General features: G+C 34.3%; 1 protein-coding gene across 21 annotated transcripts in view; it reads right to left on the minus strand.

The window, feature by feature from the left end:
* The window catches only part of PPP1R12A (protein phosphatase 1 regulatory subunit 12A), a 161906-nt gene that overhangs the window by 18938 nt on the left and 123507 nt on the right, over positions 1–19461 (minus strand). For 3 of the 21 annotated variants that reach the window (XM_065524613.1, XM_065524611.2, XM_065524617.2), the window contains exons 10-20: positions 18702–18818; positions 18101–18316; positions 16805–16899; positions 15583–15687; positions 14518–14685; positions 13945–14121; positions 6616–6706; positions 5374–5574; positions 5023–5188; positions 3861–3982; positions 1753–1818 (exon numbers count right to left, since the gene is read on the minus strand). In XM_065524613.1, coding sequence (XP_065380685.1) covers positions 1753–1818; positions 3861–3982; positions 5023–5188; positions 5374–5574; positions 6616–6706; positions 13945–14121; positions 14518–14685; positions 15583–15687; positions 16805–16899; positions 18101–18316; positions 18702–18818 — 1524 coding nt within the window. The remainder of the gene's footprint in view (positions 1–1752; positions 1819–3860; positions 3983–5022; positions 5189–5373; positions 5575–6615; positions 6707–13944; positions 14122–14517; positions 14686–15582; positions 15688–16804; positions 16900–18100; positions 18317–18701; positions 18819–19461) is intronic. The other 18 variants (XM_074007474.1, XM_074007473.1, XM_005571623.4 and 15 more) reach the window with 11 other exon arrangements.

The raw sequence follows: 19461 nt of genomic DNA on the forward strand, positions 1-19461 counted from the left end.
ACATGTAGCCCATGTTGGTAGCAAAATGGCTGCAACAGTTCAGTGATAGGCCCTGTCTATCCTAAGCCAACTATAATCTCATCCCTATGAGATAAATCAGCCTGAGGATGAAGCTGACACAAAGGACTGCAGAATATAACTGGAGTACATTTTCTTTGTTTAATCCAGTTTGACTTAGGTTTCATATTGTTATTTATATTTGTTATATTTATTTATATGTTATTCGTTACTTATAACTAAAAGAACTCCAACCTATTTGGAGTTACAACAAATAGATTGTTCTATTAAATAGGTTGGAGTTCTTTTAGTTATAAGTAACGAATAACATATAAATATAGATCTATTTAAAGTAAACAAAAAACACTTAAATTGAAAATAAAAAAACTTTTCTTTTTAGAAACAATGTTCCTCTTCATTTTAACGTATCTCACATATAATTTTAACAGTAAAACTAAATACAATATACATCAATATGCTTCAAAATTACAACTTTAAAAGCTAGATAATCTCCCTTCCACTCCAGCTTGGTGGGGGTTGGAGTCCGCATGATAAGGCAATGAGAGGTGTCAGACACGGAAGGTTTACTAATTTCCTCCCCTCTTGTTTACCTGTCCATTGTTTTTCATGGAAAGATGAGAATTTACAGGGTACTACTGGGAAAGGAAGATGATGGGTAAGTTGATAGAATATAATAAAGAAGGGACATAGGTAAATTGGGGAGTTCTGATAACTGACAAGCAAATAGTTTAGGTAACAGTTAAAGCTTTAGGTCTGCAAATAATGTAACCTCAGAACCAATTCACTCCTCAATGTCTGGCCACCTAAAGATAAAATAAAATTTTGGGGTGGAAATAGGCAAACTTGGCCCTAAAATAATGTTCACAGTTACCTAGCAAAGGCAACCTACTTTTGTTCACTTCCTGTTACTGTAGATCCTTGCTGAGTAAAAAGAAATGTGTTTGCTCTATTAAGGAACTTCAACTCAAAATGAGTAAAATAATATTAATATGACCAGAATGCTATTTCAGGCTAAACAATGCCAGGTTTAGAACTAACTCGTGTTGTTCAGCTCTATCCTCATACGAATAGAAATATTTTAAATATTTTTTAGCTTTCTGCACAGCCAAACAATCAGGAAGTGGGTGGGGGAACTTTCAACCCTTGCTGGCTATGCAGCCTTGTCATTCAAACTTGCTTTAGGTCCTTCATCAGTACTGAGAGGAAAAAAATGTCTTTTAGATTCTAAACATAAAAATCTGTTGGAGACTCTAAATTTCTAAATATATGTAAAAGAAAGTTAAAAGATGCCTATCTTCTCCAGAACATAATTTTGAAATAAAATCTGAGCCTACTACTTTCGGATTTCCACTACTTCTGAGTAGCCTTTAGATATTTTCCTTTGGCCAAGGGTACTATTTCTTTTTTTGCTTTTTCTTTTAACGCCGAAGGTTAAATGACATACAATAAATTACATGCACTTAGAGTGTACAATTTGGTGAGTTTTGGCAGTTCTGTATATCCACAAAACCACAACTAGGATCAAGACCCAGAACATTTTCATCACCTCCAAAACATTATTTTGTGACCCTTCCCAGTCCTTTTAATCCTGATCCCCAGGCAAACACTGATATTGCATACCCGGCATGTAGGCAGAGTATGCAATAACTGTTTTGCATGAATAAATATAACACAATTTAAAAGGATTATTAAAAAATATGAATACTTCTCAATACAAAAAGTAATGGTATTTACCTGAGTTTCTTTCTTATTGGATCCCTCTTCTGTGTCTGATTGTTGTTCTTGTTCATTTTCATCACTCTAAAAATAGATTGCCAATTTATTGTAGGAAATTTTACTAATAATTTCAAAAATTATTTTTTAAAATAATTTTTGGGAGTCCTCTCTCAGAATATACATTGAGACATTTGTAGATAAAATGAGATGTTTAGGATTTTCTTCTAAATAATATGGGAGTTGGGGGATAGGGTGGGAATTTAACTGAAAAAATGAATACTTGGGGTAGGGCTCCTCACACTATTCTGTTACTTCTATAAAGTATATGTTTAACTTTTCTATATTAAAAATCAAAAGAAAAATAGAAAACTATTTTTTGATTTCCCCATCTGTTCTTCCTTTGTCATTTATGTATGATTTTCCTTCTCTTTTTAAACTTTTTAAAATAGACATATGCACTCTTGATTCATCAAGTTGAATATATATTTTGTCCACAGCATGGACAATGCAGAGATATTAAAACTCTTGAACTCCATTTAATACTTTCCCATATCTTTGTGCTATTGTTTTCATATGCCTTAGCTCTTTATATATTTTAAGCTGCATATGACAATGTTATTTGCGGTACATTTAATTAATTAATTAGTAATTAAGTAAAATGAAAATGGACTAAAACACTGTAATTAAAAAAATGTTCAGAAAAAAGTTAACCTAAATATGTTGTTTATTAAAAAAACACAAATAAATTGAAAATAACGGAAAATATATATTATACAAATATAATCAAAGAAAGCTTTTTAAAAATGCAGAATTTAAGGTAAGATATAATATTAAGAGATAAAGAGGAACATACAATGAGAGATGGGTCAGTTTAACAGGAAGACAGCTGATTCCATGTTTTCAGTGAAAGAATGGATAGAAATTTTCTTTAAAAAGTATTTTTATAACAATAGAACTAAATGTACTGCTACATACAATAGCACAGATATATCTTCTAAACATAACACTGAGTTATAAAATTTATAGTTCTAGTCATATGCTCTTCAAAAACAGGCATAGTTAACTACGGTGTTAGAAATCAAGATACTAGCTAACTTTGAAAATGAGGATAATAGGGATTGAGAGGGAGAACATGGGGGCAATCTACACTGCTGCTTTTATTCATCATTCTGAGTGGTGATTACATAGATATGCTCCCATTGTGCTAATTCATTAAGCTATACATGTATGAGTTGTATTTCTGAACATGCCATACTTCAATAAAAGGTTTATTTTTTAGAAAATGGACACAAAATCAATGAATAGCAGTGTCAGGCCTACATTCAAGGATCAGGAAAAAAACACTAATTTTTACAAGACTGTTGTAATTTGATAAACAAAGCACTGTTTCTATTTAGCATGCCTTGAGATGGAAGTAATCTGTAATGTAGATCTTATAATGATATTTATGAAAATGAAATTTAAATAGACTCCTTAGATATTCTTAAAAGATGTTTTTACAAGTAAAGGAGCAGTTTAGCTATTATAAAATAATCAATACACGCACTCTGACCTTCAGACATTATTATTTCTATTCCATAATTAGGTCAGAACTACTCCTTTTAAGTAGTACCAACAATCTAAGTAGTTAACTATCCTTAAAAATAATTTTTCTCATTTAACAACTCAACTCAGAAAACACTGTGATGATTTAAGGAATATATAATCTAAGGCATATAAGAAATTATTAGTATGTACTTTTGGACACATTAAGAATACCACTGCTGGGTGCGGTGGCTCACGCCTGTAATCCCAGCACTTTGGGAGGCCGAGGTGGGCAGATCACAAGGTCAGGAGATCGAGACCATCCTGGCTAACACAGTGAAACCCCGCCTCTACTAAAAAATACAAAAAATTAGCCAGGTGTGGTGGGGTGCACCTGTAGTCCCAGCTACTTGGGAGGCTGAGGCAGGAGAATGGCGTGAATCCGGGAGGCAGAGCTTGCAGTGAGCCAAGATCGCGCAACTGCACGCCGGCCGGGGTGACAGAGAAAGACTCCGTATCAAAAAAAAAAAAAAAACAACAAAAACAAAACAAAACAAAAAAAACAGAATACTATCAAATAATGTATTTTAATAGATTCTCACATCTTGTGTCCAAAATGAAACTCCTGTAGATCTTCTTTTCTCTCTTGGTCGCCGTCGTTCTCTAATTGATTTAGATTGTGATTTATCTTCTCCTTCTTTTTCCTCTTCTCTTTTTTCTCCCTCTGTTAAGGATTGCAATAAACCACAATATAGCAATATATCTTGACAATATTTTGCAAGGTAATTGTAAAAACAATGGGTAAAATGGGCCAGGGGACTATCCAGGGGAAAGGAAGATGATAGGCAGCTGCTACTGCTTAGCTCCAGCCAATTGTTGAGAATACAGATCCAGTGTTGCCAGATCTGTCAACTTTCCAAGAAATGACAAAAATCTTAAGTTTGAAGTGAGTATCTCTAATATTAAATGTTGGTTCAACATTTTTACAAACACGATGCAGGCCTCACATATAGCAGTTTAAAGAACTGAAATATCTCAATGATCAATATAAGAAAATATATAGCTGGAAATTGGGAATAAACTTTATTTTCTGGTGTTTATTCTACATTATTACTGATATTATCATGACTAATACTGTAAGATTTAGGCTTTAAAATATAAAATGCCTATAATTAAAAGTAATTTTATTTAGTACTTATCTCTGGTTTAAAGTAGAAATTACTCAGAATTTAAATAGAAAGTTTATATAAAATAATAGGAAATGGTAATAATGAGTATCAATATGCCAATATATAGTTGAGAGAAATGTATTTTTCAAGAAATAAGCATAAAAAATGTGTTTTAGTGAGATCATTACATGTATTTAGTAATTTCAGTTTACAACAATTTCACAAAAACTATTTAAATGATATGATCTACACAGTAGGCAAGAAATAGCTTGAAGCATCTGAAAAGTACTACAGTAATAAATTGCTTCTAGAAATAGTCACCCACCAGTTCTATATTAACTTTTCTTTGCAGGTGGACATGAAGATTTTTGTGAAATATTAGGTTATAAAAATATTAATATCAACTGCAGGCCATATTATTTTCTATTTCTGTTTTCTACTTTTCTCATTCTCAACCTTCATATTCTTTCTGTTTAGGTTCAATGAATCACAAGTTAGGATGCTGTTCCTTTTCTGTTGAATTACTATTTAGGAAACCATAATCCAAGGGATTATATGAAGAAAGCAAAGTGTTTTCAAAATTTGCTATTCTTACCTCTTTCATTTTCTTTTGTTATTCCTCTGGAGTAAGAAGTTATGCCTACAAGACTATTTGGCCTGTTTAGTTGACTTGAAGCATAGAGTGAACTGCTCATAGTAGAAAGTGAAGAGGATGGAGTGGCTGAACTTGAAGTTGATACTGGCCTATAACGCTGGTAAGTCTGTGAAACATTAAGATCAAAACCATTTGAAACACTAAACACAATTAAAAACATATCAAATTTCCAGCTAAAATCCTTTACAGTATTTTGTATATGGTTTGTTGGTATATAAATCTCTTGTATGTTGAGGATCATAAGGACTATTCATACCATTTGACTTAAATGTGTTTTTGATATACTGTTACCTCATCATACGTTCTGGAGTATTTTTGTTTATATTCGTCTTCTCTAGATGTTTCTGACTCCTTCTTTTCTTCTTGTTTCTCTTTATCTTGTTTTTCTTTTTCCTCTTTTTCTTTTTCTTCATTTTCTTGTTCTCTGGTTCGGGTAGAACGACTTCTTCCTATGGTTTTCTCAGCTTCTTGAAGATCAGTTAATGTCACTCCCTGCACACACAAAAAGATCAATATAATTATGAGATGCATTAAAGCTTGTTCAAAGGGATATTTTAGAAATACATATATCACATACAAATGCATTAAAAGTCAAATATGCATGTTTAGAATTGGTTTGCAAATGGAAACAGCAAGTTACATTCATTCTATGAAGAATCACCATTAGCAAGCACAATGATAGGTACTGGATACTCTATGCATATAAATGTTCCCCACAAGCTCAAAGTAGGGAAGAATAGCCAATATATATACTGTTTGCATATTATATTATAAATATTTATGTTTGTATATGTCTCTGTGTGTGTGTATATATATGTGTATATATATCTATATATACATGCACGACAATTGCTAAGGCTTAAAAGAGATTTCAATAAATTTTTCAAGATTTGACCTTGAAGAACAGGTTAGATTTCAAGAAGTGAAAAGTATAGGCAGAAAAAGTATATTAAGGCCCTAGCAAATAGTTCAGCTTGAAAGCTAAGTAATGGTAAGGACAGACAGCTGAATCTGGACTGTGGACCTTCCTAACTGTGGAAAAGTAGAAAGACACAAAAGTATGCATCATATATAGCATAATTAGAATGGCAAAATGGAGGTAAGGAGATCACCAGCCTGAATGACATTTTTTTAATACTTGCACATTAGCTGTTTAATACACCTAATATAAGACCCTATTCTCTGCCCACAACTTCCAAATATTCATAGAACTTTTAAATAGTTATTAGACATCATATATGATTATTCTAACCAAATACTCTGTGCCACACACTGTATTAGGAATAAGGATAAAATACTCAAAAAGACACAAAGGCACACGCTAATTAGATGAAATATAATAGTAACAGTGTAACCATACAAAAGGCTATGAGTAACCTTTACCTTTTGAGGATTTACTCACACTATATACTGACATCAATATTTTCACAACAAAGTGAAAAAGAGAAAGGTAACTTGTTTTACGTGTGTGTCTGTATATATGTTTTATATGCTACTTATGTAAGTTTTATATATTAATTACATTAACTATACCTGTGTTGATCTTCTAGATTGTCTTGCTTGTCTAGATCTTGCTTTTCTTTGGGATTCAGACTCTTCATCCCTAACAGGAGTGAGGTATGATCTACAGTAATAGATTAAAAAAACCGTTAGTTGTAAATGCAATAACTGTGAATGTAAATATCTATCAATGTATATGAATAAAACATACAGGTTTAGTATTTTAATAAGTTTTAAGGAAAAGTCTTCAGAAAATGGTCTTTGAAATTCAATAATGCAATCCGATAATTTCTTTTTAGATTGGAACTTGTTATAGTTTAATAATAATAATAATTATTATTATTTTTTTGAGACAGTCTCGCTCTGTCGCCCAGACTGGAGTGCAGTGGCCAGATCTCAGCTCACTGCAAGTTCCGCCTCCCGGGTTTACGCCATTCTCCTGCCTCAGCCTCCCGAGTAGCTGGGACTACAGGCGCCCGCCACCTCGTCCGGCTAGTTTTTTGTATTTTTTAGTAGAGACGGGGTTTCACGGGGTTAGCCAGGATGGTCTCGATCTCCTGACCTCGTGATCCGCCCATCTCGGCCTCCCAAAGTGCTGGGATTACAGGCTTGAGCCACCGCGCCCGGCCAATAATTATATTTTAATATCACATTTTAACTTCCTAACTACATTTAAAAAAATAATGTAATTTAATTTTAAGATGAAACTACATTTTAAAAAAGGATTTAGAGAACTGAAGATTAAAAATTTTAGCTCTACTGAAAGAAATAGAAAGATTTCATTTAGCCCAATTAACCAGAATGGATAAGGAGTAAATTTTTTGTCTGTTTTTAACCGAGGAAGATCCTCTTCTCCAGCCCTGAAAACATCCCCCAAAAGTGGTAATCTAAGCATCTTATTTAATGACCTACTAAAAGGGGCTTTAATTTCTTCTCTACCTACAGTATTTTCAAACATTGGAAGACAGGTATCAAATTCCTTTCTAAATCTTTTTTTTTTTTTTTTTTTTGAGACAAAAGTTTCAGTCTGTCGCCCAGGCTGGAGTGCAGAGGCGTTCAAATGATTCTCTCACCTCACCCTCACCAGTAGCTGGGACGACCTGCGCATACCACCACACCTGACTAATTTTTTTATTTTTAGTGAAGACGGGGTTTCAACCATGTTGGCCAGGTTGGTCTTGAACTTCTGACCTCAAGTGATCTGCCTGCCTTGGCCTCCCAGAGTGTTGGGCTTAAAGGCGTGAGCCACCGCACCCAGTCTCCCTGCATTCTTGTCAGTGTGCTTTTACTAATGACACTTACGTCAGACAACATGTTATTGTTCATACTTTGCTCTAAAAAATTCAAGTGTTTTTTATATATAAACAGCTTTTAAATCAGCATGTTACTCTTGAGTAACTGATTTTCTGATATAAAGAACAGGTCTTGGCATTTATCGCCACTAAATTTCTTCTAATAAATTTAAGCCTATGTTTCCTCTTGTCTCCTATGTTTCCTCTTGTCACGGGGTATGCACCTTTTCAAAAGCATGTAATCTGTGTCAAAAGTTAAACAAGGCTGGGTGTCATGGGTCATGCCTGTAATCCTAGCACATTGGAAGGCTGAAGAAGGCTGACTGCTTGAGCCCACGAATTCGAGCCCAGCCTGGGAAACATGAGGAAACCTGTCGCTACAAAAAAATAGAAAAATTAGCCAGGCATGTGGCACATGTCAGTACTCCCAGTTACTCTGGATGCTGAGATGAAAGGATCACCTGATCCTGGAGATCAAGGTTGCAGTCAGCTGAGACTGCACCACCACACAGCCTGGGTGACAGAGTTGAGACTCCATCTCAAAAAAAAAAAAAGTTAAATAATTAAAGTCAAACAAGCAAGGATATGACAGAGCCCTGCAACACAACATAAAGCCTTTCCTCTGATCAATATTTCTTGGGAAGTCCAATCATTAACGCTTCATCCAATTACACCACCTAGCTCACACTTCTCAGAGAACACTTACAGAAGTAGAGTACAGTTGACTGCTGAACGCCACAGGTTTGAACTGTGCAGGTCCACTTATATGAAAGTTACACCAAGTGTGCCTGTCTCTTCTGCCTCCTCCTACCCCCTCCACCACCTCTGAGACAGCAAGACTAATCCCTCCTCTTCCTCCTCAATGTGAGGATGAAGAGAATTCTGACCTTTGTGATGATCCACTTCCACTTAATTAGTAAATACATTTTTCTTCCTTATGAGTATCTTAATAACATTCTTTTCTCTAGCTTACTTTATAGTAAGAATAGAATATATATGTAACATACAATATATGTGCTAATCAACCGCTTATGCTATTGGTAAGGCTTGCAGTCAATGGTAGGCTATTAATTTAGATTTGGGGGATTCAAAAGTTACATGCAAATTTTTGACTGCACAGGGAGTCAGCACTCCTAACTCTTACAATGTTCAAGGGTCAACTGCATCTCTATCTTCTATGCTGTTTAAATTTATGAAGTTTATTCCACGTATTCCCCTCTTAAAACCCCAGGCAATGATCTACTGAGTTTTCTTTATTCAAATGCTGCCTTTTTTTTGAGAGGGAGTCTCACTCTGTGGCCCAGGCTGGAGTGCTGGGGCATGATATCGGCTCACTGCAAGCTCCGCCTTCCAGGTTCACGCCATTCTCCTGCCGCAGCCTCCCGAGTAGCTGGGACTACAGGCGCCCGCCACCACGCCCAGCTAATTTTTTTTGTATTTTCAGTAGAGAAGGGGTTTCACCCTGTTAGCCAGGATGGTGTCGATCTCCTGACCTTGTGATCCGCCCACCTCGGCCTCCCAAAGTGCTGGGATTACAGGCGTGAGTCACCGCGCCAGCTCAAATGCTACTTTAAAAAAAGGCTCTTTCTTGGCCGGGCACGGTGGCTCATGCCTGTAATTCCAGTACTTTGGGAGGCCGAGGCAGGCAGATCACCTGAGGTCAGGAGTTCGAGACCAGCCTGACCAACATGGAGAAACCCCATCTCTACTAAAAATACAAAATTAGCCGGGCTTGGTGGTGCATGCCTGTAATCCCAGCTACTCAGGAGGCTGAGGCAGGAGAACTGCTTGAACCCGGGAGGTGGAGGTTGTGGTAAGCTGAGATTGTGCCATTGCATTCCAGCCTGGGCAACTAGAGAAAAACTGTGTCTCAAAAAAAGATTCTTTCTTTTGTTAGCTTTAGCATTCTTCTCAATGTGTAATTCATTTTTTTTAGCCTAACACTATTCATACAATCATAATAATAAACCTCTGAATTTACTGTGGGTTTTATGCCTTTTCTCTGTGTCCTTTAAAGCTCTCAGTTCAGCAAGTATAGCACATCTTCAAACATCCTTAGAATCATCTACCATTTTTCCAAAACTCTTTTGAGAACCCTCATTCCTTTTATATATATAAGGAAATCATATTTCTTTCTACAACCCTGAAATTTTTGGAAACTGCTTCTCTAAAACTAGAATATATGATATTATTCTTAGCATTCACCTCCTTAGATAATTAACCCTAAGATGACCAGGTAATTTCTCACGCAAGATCTTAGTTGCCTCAATTTCATCAATTAACTCTTACTTATTGCTTAAAATTAGTTCCGAGAACTGGTTCTTCTTGCTGTTTCTACATTACATTTGTAGCTAAGTCAAGAAATTCACAAGATGGAGTTTTACTTGAATGGGACATCCAATAAACTTATATTAAGATGAAAATTCCATCACTATTATACTTTGACTTTAATTTTATTTAGATATGCGATACTATGTTTTTATAACTATTATAGTGAGTTTCCTGGGACAAGTAATTCAAAAGGAGTAAGAGAATAATAATCTTGTTATTAAAATTTAAGAACATTAATTCTGGGATATAAGAGGGGCTTGGGCTTGTTACAAAAAACGGTTGTATAAATTAGGGAAATGCTACATATTCTAACCTTCTCTAAGAAAACCACAATAACATATTAAAAGGTCTGTGATATAATGAGAAATGTAACCTGTATTAACTTGGCTTAACTCAGTATTTCCCAAGACCATTTAAATAGAGAATCCTCCACCCCGACCCATTTTGTGGCATATCCAGTAAATATAAAAAAGTGCTCCTAAGAACATCAGCCTGGAAAATGTCCAATGGCTATTTTTTCCATTCATGCATTTAATTTAAGTATGTACCTACTGGCCCTATGCAATTTATTACTTTTCAGACTTCTACCAAATGAAGAGAAGAAAAAAGGAGATTAAACTTAAATGTGATAGTTAATCTGGTTAAACAAAGTTTATAGCAGACTGTGTATAGTAGCTCATGCCTGTATTCCAGCACATTAGGAGGTCAAGGTGGGAAGACTGCTTGAGGCCAGGAGTTTGAGACCAACCTAGGCAACACAGTGAGACTCCATCTCTACAAAAATTTAAAAAATTAGCTGGGTGTGATGGCACACCTGTAGTCCCAGCTACTCAGGAGGCTGAGGTGAGAGGATCCCTTGAACCCAGGAGGTCATGGCTGCAGAAACTATCATCACACAACCACACACAGCCTGGGTGACCGAGATCCTGTCTTGGGAAAAAAAAAAAAGTTCACAGCAAGACAGATAGGGTGCATGTTATCACTTTAGTATTTCATGAGCTGCTCTAAAACTAAACATGAACGTGAACTACTGTCAGATTTGATTACAGTCAAATGTTTCATATTTAGTTTATAACAGAGAAATTTGCATTGATACTTGGCTCTTTTTTATTACCGTGGCAAATAGTACTATCAACCATTACACTCTCTCCCAATGAACCTGGATTCCTCTTCAATAGTTTCAAATTGCCACAAAAGTCAATAAATCTATCATATCTGGTTTCACATATGAAGGTTAGGGGGATTAAAGTTACTAATTGAAAGACTTAAAAATCTGCACCTGCAGATAATTTTAATTTTCCATGTGACATTCATCCCAAATTAGCATAAAAATATAGCTTATCAATTTGTAATATAAACACATTTCCTTTATTTGATAATTACCATCTAATATTCAGTTCCTTTCTCCTCCTTTGGGGTACCTATCTAGAGCAGACCTCTAAGAATATGACATAGAGAAGAAAAATAATTTATATATTTTCTGTACTTTTAATTGCAAAGAGCTGATCATTAAAAGATGGTAGAATATACCCACCAAACCCCACTGTTGCCTTTATCATTGCTATATCACACTGACCTTACCTACTGCATCTCTTTCTTAGAACTATACAGGGTATATAGTTTTATTCCTTAGATGCTTACCATTTTCTGAGCAACCCAAATAGTATACCTGTGTTGACTTTTTTGTTGTTGTTTTAGCCACAGTATATTCTCAAATTATCATATATACATTTTTAAGGCAAATTTTAAATCATATACATTTCAGAACCATTGATGAAATTTAAATAAAAGACAAACAGAAGAGGCCAACAATGTATTCAAGATTGCAAACAATTATTTCACATGGAACAAAACACAAACACTGATATCACTGCAAACATCACTGAAACAAGGTAAGACAAAAAATCTCTATAATATAGACCACAAAAAATGTCACCAGACACATTTTTTTCTTACGCAATTAGAGTATGTTGTTTAAAAATATATCCAAGTGTTTAATTTTCAATCTTCAATGTCTTCCATTAAAACTAATTAGGACTAATTCTAAAAGTCAAAACTCAATTCTCTTCAGCAGAATAAACAATCTGTGGGTTAAGAATCATAATTTGTTCTGAAACAATTGATGATTCTGGGGAGACATTTATTAGGTTTTGTCACTGGAGACATTTTCAAAAGCACTGAATGCTAGAGACAGAAAAGATTCTAGAAGTTAAAAATATAAAGCAAACACCTCATTTAACAGAAGAGATTCTGACTCAAAGATAATTCTAACCTTAAGAATCAAGGCAGAGTAAGGAGTTAAGAAACCAAGAACTTCTGATCCTTCTTCCTTTCAACAACCCCTCCCAACCCCACCAACAAAAAAAGTAAACCCCTCAAACTTAAATGATGGATACTAATTTCTGTTGGCTCTATGGTCTTACTGAGAGCACTACAACAACCTAAAACTGACTTAAGTTTATAGGAAAAAAGGGAAGAATAATTAAAATATAATATGTGACCTATACTGGTACTCAAATCACAAACCACCATTTGCAGTGGCATTATAAAAGTACCACTAAATTTCATCATAGAAGTACAAACAAAACCTAAATATAGACAAAAACTAAACATGCAATGATAGAAGAAAAAGTTAACACTAACTTACTACTTTTCACATATTCAAACACAAATATTACTGTGAGGCCATTACTACTACAGGCCAGGCACTTCACTTGGCAACAGAGAAAAAAAAACTCTGTATGTAACTACTACGTGACAGAAATAAATCAAAGTTAATCTGGTCAGCATTTTAGTAAAAAAAAATTAGTTACATAATTTAATTTTGCAAGAATAAAATATAAAAATAAGGCTGACATTTGGTTTCCTAAGGTTTTCTTTTTTTTTTTTTTCCAAGAGGAAAAAAAAGCTAGGGACTATGCATAATATAGCAGAAAGAACTGAACTACTTTTTCTGCAATCTTGGGGCAAGCCTCAGCCCTCACACCAATAAACCATACAAAAGTAAAATAGTCACATATTATCTCTGGGTCTGTTTCCTTCGGTAAAGCAAGGAAATCCCAAAAGATAGTTAGTAAGCTCCTTTGTACATCTATGATTCCATGCCAATAGGCGGCAACAGAAAGAAGTGAGCAATGTTTTAAAAATATTTAAGCACACAAAATAAATTCAAACACTTTGAAAAAAATCTAAATAATAAGTGCTTTCTATGTATCAGAGACAAAACTAAATGAATGTATTCAACACACTTAAAATTATCTGGCTTACATTTATGCACAGAAGTCTTTCCTTACCAAGAGAATCTTCATATAAAATTCTCAAAATCAACAGGAACTAAACAGTTCAACATTCTTCAAATTTCTTAATGGAGGAAACAATGAAAAGAATGATAAAACCTGTTTTTGTCATGTTGCATTTAATTTTCCGTGTGTTGTGTGTTCAGTTCATCAAAAAATTTTTTTGAAATAAAACCACCTTAGAAACTAAAATGTTTAGGTAAGAAAACAACTGTCTTGTTCACTGACTTTAAACAAAAAAATATTACTTCTGTCAGAGATGGATCACAAAGCCTAAATACAAATAATTGCTAGCTGTATTTAGTTCTGAGCTGACAGGGTATTTCATTTATTACTCTACTGGAGAGATGGTCGTCAACCTCACAAGATCTTTTTCAAAACAAAAAAACAACTTTGATCACTGGGCAAGATATATCAGCAGTACTGTTATGACCTTTACACACCTGCGTCTCTCCCTGACCTCTGTTGTGGAGGAGACAGTGCCAGCAGTAGTTGTAGTCAGGGTTGTGGTAGAAGCTGCAGCATTTACAACAGTTGGAGCAACAGGAATGGTCACTGCCGTAGGAACACTGTCCTTTTCTTTTTCAGTACTATCCTCAGCCCACAAACGATTTGAGGTACTATAGCATCATAAGCAGCAACACAAAAAAGAGAAAAGGAAAACAGCTAAACAACGAAAGCACTTTCTAGCAGCTGAAAACACATGACTATAGGGATGGATTTTTTTAAAACATAAGGTGAGACATCCTTAAATTATGAACCAAAAAGCTCTCCCAGAGTTGTCAAAGAGAGAAATTTACATTTTAAGCAGTCTAATTCAAGGAAAGTTCATTGTTCAGGAACTTAAATTTTCCCCCAGACATGCATAATTGCCTCATGTTGAACCAATTTTTGTTTGCGAATAAATTTAACAAGATAAATGAGAAAATCCAGAGCCCCACAATCTTCTAAACAAAAACGCATGCACATACATAAGCACACAGTAGACCTGAGCACAAAATGTATCTGTGACTTACCTGCTTTGTGTGCCTGCTGAGGAAGAACCCGTTGTAATCTTTGTAGTAGTGCTTGTGCTGGAAAGCAGGCTTTTCTGAAGCCCAGCTGCAGAGGTAACTGTTGGTGTTGATGTGGTGCTTGGAACACTAGAACTAATCAAATCATCTTGTCTTCTACCAAAGGAGCAACTAAACAAAAGAGTCATATCTATATAGGATGTGTTTGTATGTGTATTCTAGAGTTAATGTCTATACATTATACAAATTACAAGGCTAGAAAAAAATTAAAAACTGTGTTCCTAAATACACCACCAGCTCCAGCACCAAGAGTTGCATCTACGACTTGCTAGAGTTTAGACAAATTCACTAATTTGGTAGTGTATCATTTTAGTGCCTCCTCCCAACTTTCTCAGCAAGACAATGATCTGCTATTTCACATTTTTGAAACTATTCCACACCATATGGTCATGCCAGGCTGAGCCTGAAAAACACACTTTGGTTTTGTACTACCCACGGAAAACAAGACGTTGACATTTTTTGAAGAAAATTATTTCAGCAATGGGTCAGATACCTCGGAAGTAACCAATGCCTACATGAAACTTGTTCACATCTTACTCTTCTTTTTGGTTGCTTTTAGTAAAGAAATTGTTTATAGGGCTTTTTTTCCTCTTCAACATGATACTACCAACATTCCAATTGAAAGCATTTCTATAGCTCTGAGTTCTAGGGCAAGGCAAATCTTTCCAGATCAACAATGACAACCAGATCAATTAAGACACTGGCCTGTTTAAATTGTTCTAGTCAAGGAGTTCCTTCTAAAGGAGTTCCTTTTAAATATGTAACAATCTAAAAAACATTTCATAATATTTGAAGCTTAATTATATACTAGAAAGGCATAAGAACAAATTATCACCCATCTTTAAATATATATCCTGTGTTTAGAGTAAGTTTTAAACAACAAAAACTCATAATATTTAATAAAAACACGTATTTGTTTAAAATGATGTTAAACTGAGGGCTCCAAACAAATTGCCTCATATTTTTATAAATGAATACATAAAAACCACTTAAGAATAATATTATTACCTTTTATGATAAGTTGATCCTTCATTAATTGAGCTATTTTTTTTAAGATCATCTTCCCATTTTCTCCTTGTATATGAACTACTTGTTCGCAAACTTGAAGAATCTCTGTTAAAAGAACACCCTTCAGATTCTGGTAGATAATTTTAAAATGGGATTAAAAAGGCTGTACACCAGTAAATATTAATATAAGCTGAAACTAGCAAAAACCTTTGGGAGGACACTTGGGAATATTTATCAAGAAGATAAAATAATTTCAGTACTAAGATTATACCCTAAGGTATAATTTTTCCCCTAAGTATAGGGGGAAAATTCAGATATTTACAGAAATATACTTTTTGATCACAAAATATAAAGTAGGGGAGATGCTTACTTTAACCGCAGAAGATCTACTTTATAGTATACTACGTGCCAATAAAAAACAATGCTTATTAAAAATATATATTAACATACAAGACTGCTTATGAGATCTTAGGGGAAAAAAATCAAAAGCTGGATATGATAACATGATTACAAGTATATTAAAAAGTTCTTGGCCAGTCACGGTGGCTCACGCCTGTAACCCAGCACTTTGAGAGGCCGAGGCGGGTGGATCACGAGGTCAGGAGTTCAAGACCAGCCTGGCCAAGATGGTGAAACCCCGTCTCTACGAAAAATACAAAAATTAGCTGGTCGTTGTGGCAGGTGCCTGTAACCCCAGCTACTCGAGAGACTGAGGCAGAGAACTGCTTGAATCCGAGAGGTGGAGGTTGCAGTGAACCGAGATTGCGCCACTGCACTCCAGCATGAGTGAGAGTGAGACTCTGTCCCCCCAAAAAAAAAAAAAAAAAATTCAAATTCTATAAGCTGAAAAATAGGAAGAAACAAACTAAAATATTTAAATAAAAATATTTAAAACAAACTAAAATGATTAAGTCAGGGCTTTCCTTCCCTTCTTCTTTCCCCTTTCCTAAATGTTCCAAATATTTAGAGAACTTAGTTTGCGACCTATCTCCTCCCACTTTCCCCTCACTCTGTTCCAGCCACAACTTCTTTGCTATTTCATGAACATACTAAGTCTGCACCTCCTCAGGACTATGTAGTTGGTATTTTCTCCTTCAGGAATACCCTCCATCTCTTCCCACAATACATATCCACACATAATTACAATGCTCATGTATTAACTCTCATGCTAGATAATAAAGATTTTATAGTGAATGCATAAAGCAAATAAAAATGAACTCACCTGTTTTCTTTCTCTTCAATGTCAGATGTACTGGCTAGTCGTCTTGGTATTGTAGGTGCAACATATGCAAGCCTAGTTCCTTTACTATCTTTCTCCTACACAACAGAGAAACAAGTAAAAATTAATTTGTGTACTGACTATAGACAATGCTAAAAGTATTAAGAAAAGGTTATTCAATAATGTATAATTACATACCTATCATAGTTTACAGTATTTCAACAATTCCTAAACTCTAAAATTAATGTCAATCAATAATTAGTCTGTTCAAAGTAGTTTTCTTTCTCTTTCAGTCTAGAATCAGATAACATTTTAACTAAGAAAGGAAAAAAATTCCTCCACATTTTAATGACTTTTTCTAAAACTTCTATAGCAGATTAAAGTAATACTGTGTCATAAGCTGAAATTCTTCCACAGAAATAAAGTTTCAAATATGGTTCACTGAGAGGCCTCAAGCATTTATATTATACAAGCTATTCAGAACCTTGATAATCAGTGCTCTCAAATACATCAAAATAGTCAAAACAAATACTATTTACATTATATTTATCCAAATATGGCTAAGAGTGTGTAGTGACAATGACACTCTGATACATTCCTAGTAAGCTGGCATAAAATACCTGGAAACCAATTGCACAACAAATTGATAAAAAGCAAAAATATTAGAATTACTCAAGGAGCAATTTCATCTGAATTTCTGATACAAGGAAACACTTCTAAGTAGAGAAAGAAAACTGTATGGGCAAAAAATAGTCCAAGCGCTGACTATGCTGTAGAAATAAATACTAGTATTGAATAAACTGTGGTACACCCTAAATAATGCAATATTAATACCGCCTCTCAAAATAGAGTTATTAAATTTACTCATTAAGACAAAGTTGCTTGTAATATGGTAGATGAAAAATCTGGGGTTTTTTTTTCAGATACTGAATGTAACTTATGAGTATACTAACATTCTAGAATAAATGTATTCCTATGTTTTTTAAATTTCAGAAAGCTTCTTGAATCATAATAAACAAAATAAGCCTGCTCCTTAACACAGTTCTATTATAAATTCTCAAGTAAGATAATAGATTCCTTTAACTGAGTATAGTCCCATAATTTATGTTTTAGGCAAATACATCTGATCTTTCCAGTACTTATAATTCTGTATAAATTACATTTGTCTTATGTAATTCATTAAGGTTAATTAACTTGATACCTAGATCTAAAGATAACTAGCAGACAATCTACCAGATTTAATGTTCCTGGAAAAGAAATCATGAGTTTTCACATAAACCAGACTGTGAAATAGATTACCTTTTCTTTATTATCCAAAGAGGAGGAAAGTCTGGGACTTGAAGCTGAACGTGTAACACCTGCAGTATCTTTTTCTTTCTGACCCTCTTTAGATGCTGTGATTTCAGCAAGTGCACCATAGCTGCCCGTCTTTCTAAGTCCTAACCTCCAAGTTGCAGGAGACTCATCTTTTCTCTCTTCTTCTTTGGGAGAAATTTTTGTAGCTGTGGTTGGAAACTGTGTTTATTTTATTTTTTAAGGAAAAGAAAAAAGAATTTTTAAAGCTGATCAGTCCTTAAATTGGAAACAATAAGTTTACAGATAATATATTTAAAATTATGGTTTACAGTTTCAGGATAAAACACTTTCACTAAATAGGTTAATGTCTTAGTAAAAAATGTAAATATCTAAAAATTTTAAAGAAATAGACTACCTTTCCAGGGGTTAGACTTAAGAAAACACACTACACACTTTATATCACACAGAAAAATTATGATGCAAATACAGAAAACAGAAATGAGCACACCGTAAGGACTTAAAACCATGCATCTTTGGAACCAATTTATATTAAACTTGTTATGTTGTAACCTAATATAAATTCTTGCACATAGAAATGCCTCACCATAGATTTTTCACCCTTATTGGGCACAAGAACAATGCCAGTTTTGCGCAAGCCCTGCCTCCATGATGCAGGATCTACTGATTCCACCACAGGCATGATAGGAGCAATGAAATCATACTAAAGCCAATTAAAATAAGACAGGTAAAGAGATAAAGATTGAAAGCATGAAAACAGAAAAGGGAAGTTACGAGCAAAAAGTATTTTCTTCATTTTAATAGTTTTATAATAAATTAAACCCCAATAATTGGGTAATGATCCAATCTTTAAAAGTTACTGGGAACAAGTTCTAGCTTTAGCATGAGATAATCTGAAAAAATCTAATAAACTTCTAAAGCAATTAAAGACATATAGAATAGATAATATAGCATGTGAGTGAACAAACTACTGCACATGAATTTTGTTTTTAATCCATGTATACACTCTGGTTAAAAAATTTTATGTCCAACACAATCAACAAAAACTAGTAACTGATATTTTCTAATTATAATACTCTGTTTAACATCACAGCCTTAAATTTACTGATTTCCCCACCAAACATTAAATATTTCAACTATAGTAAAAACTAATTTTATGTACAAATATTTATGTTATTTTTAGGGCTTTCCAACAACCCTAAAAATGCAACCTCTGTTATCTTTAGATCACTTTATCAACTTCACTTCTAGAATTTCTATACTCAACCACAGTTAACTATACAGATTGGTGAATACAGCAACTAACTAACTAGTTGCCACAAGCATAGGGTATTAATAGTTTTTAA

The sequence above is a fragment of the Macaca fascicularis genome, chromosome 11 (genome assembly GCF_037993035.2).
Source record: "Macaca fascicularis isolate 582-1 chromosome 11, T2T-MFA8v1.1".
NCBI classification, from domain to species: domain Eukaryota; kingdom Metazoa; phylum Chordata; class Mammalia; order Primates; family Cercopithecidae; genus Macaca; species Macaca fascicularis.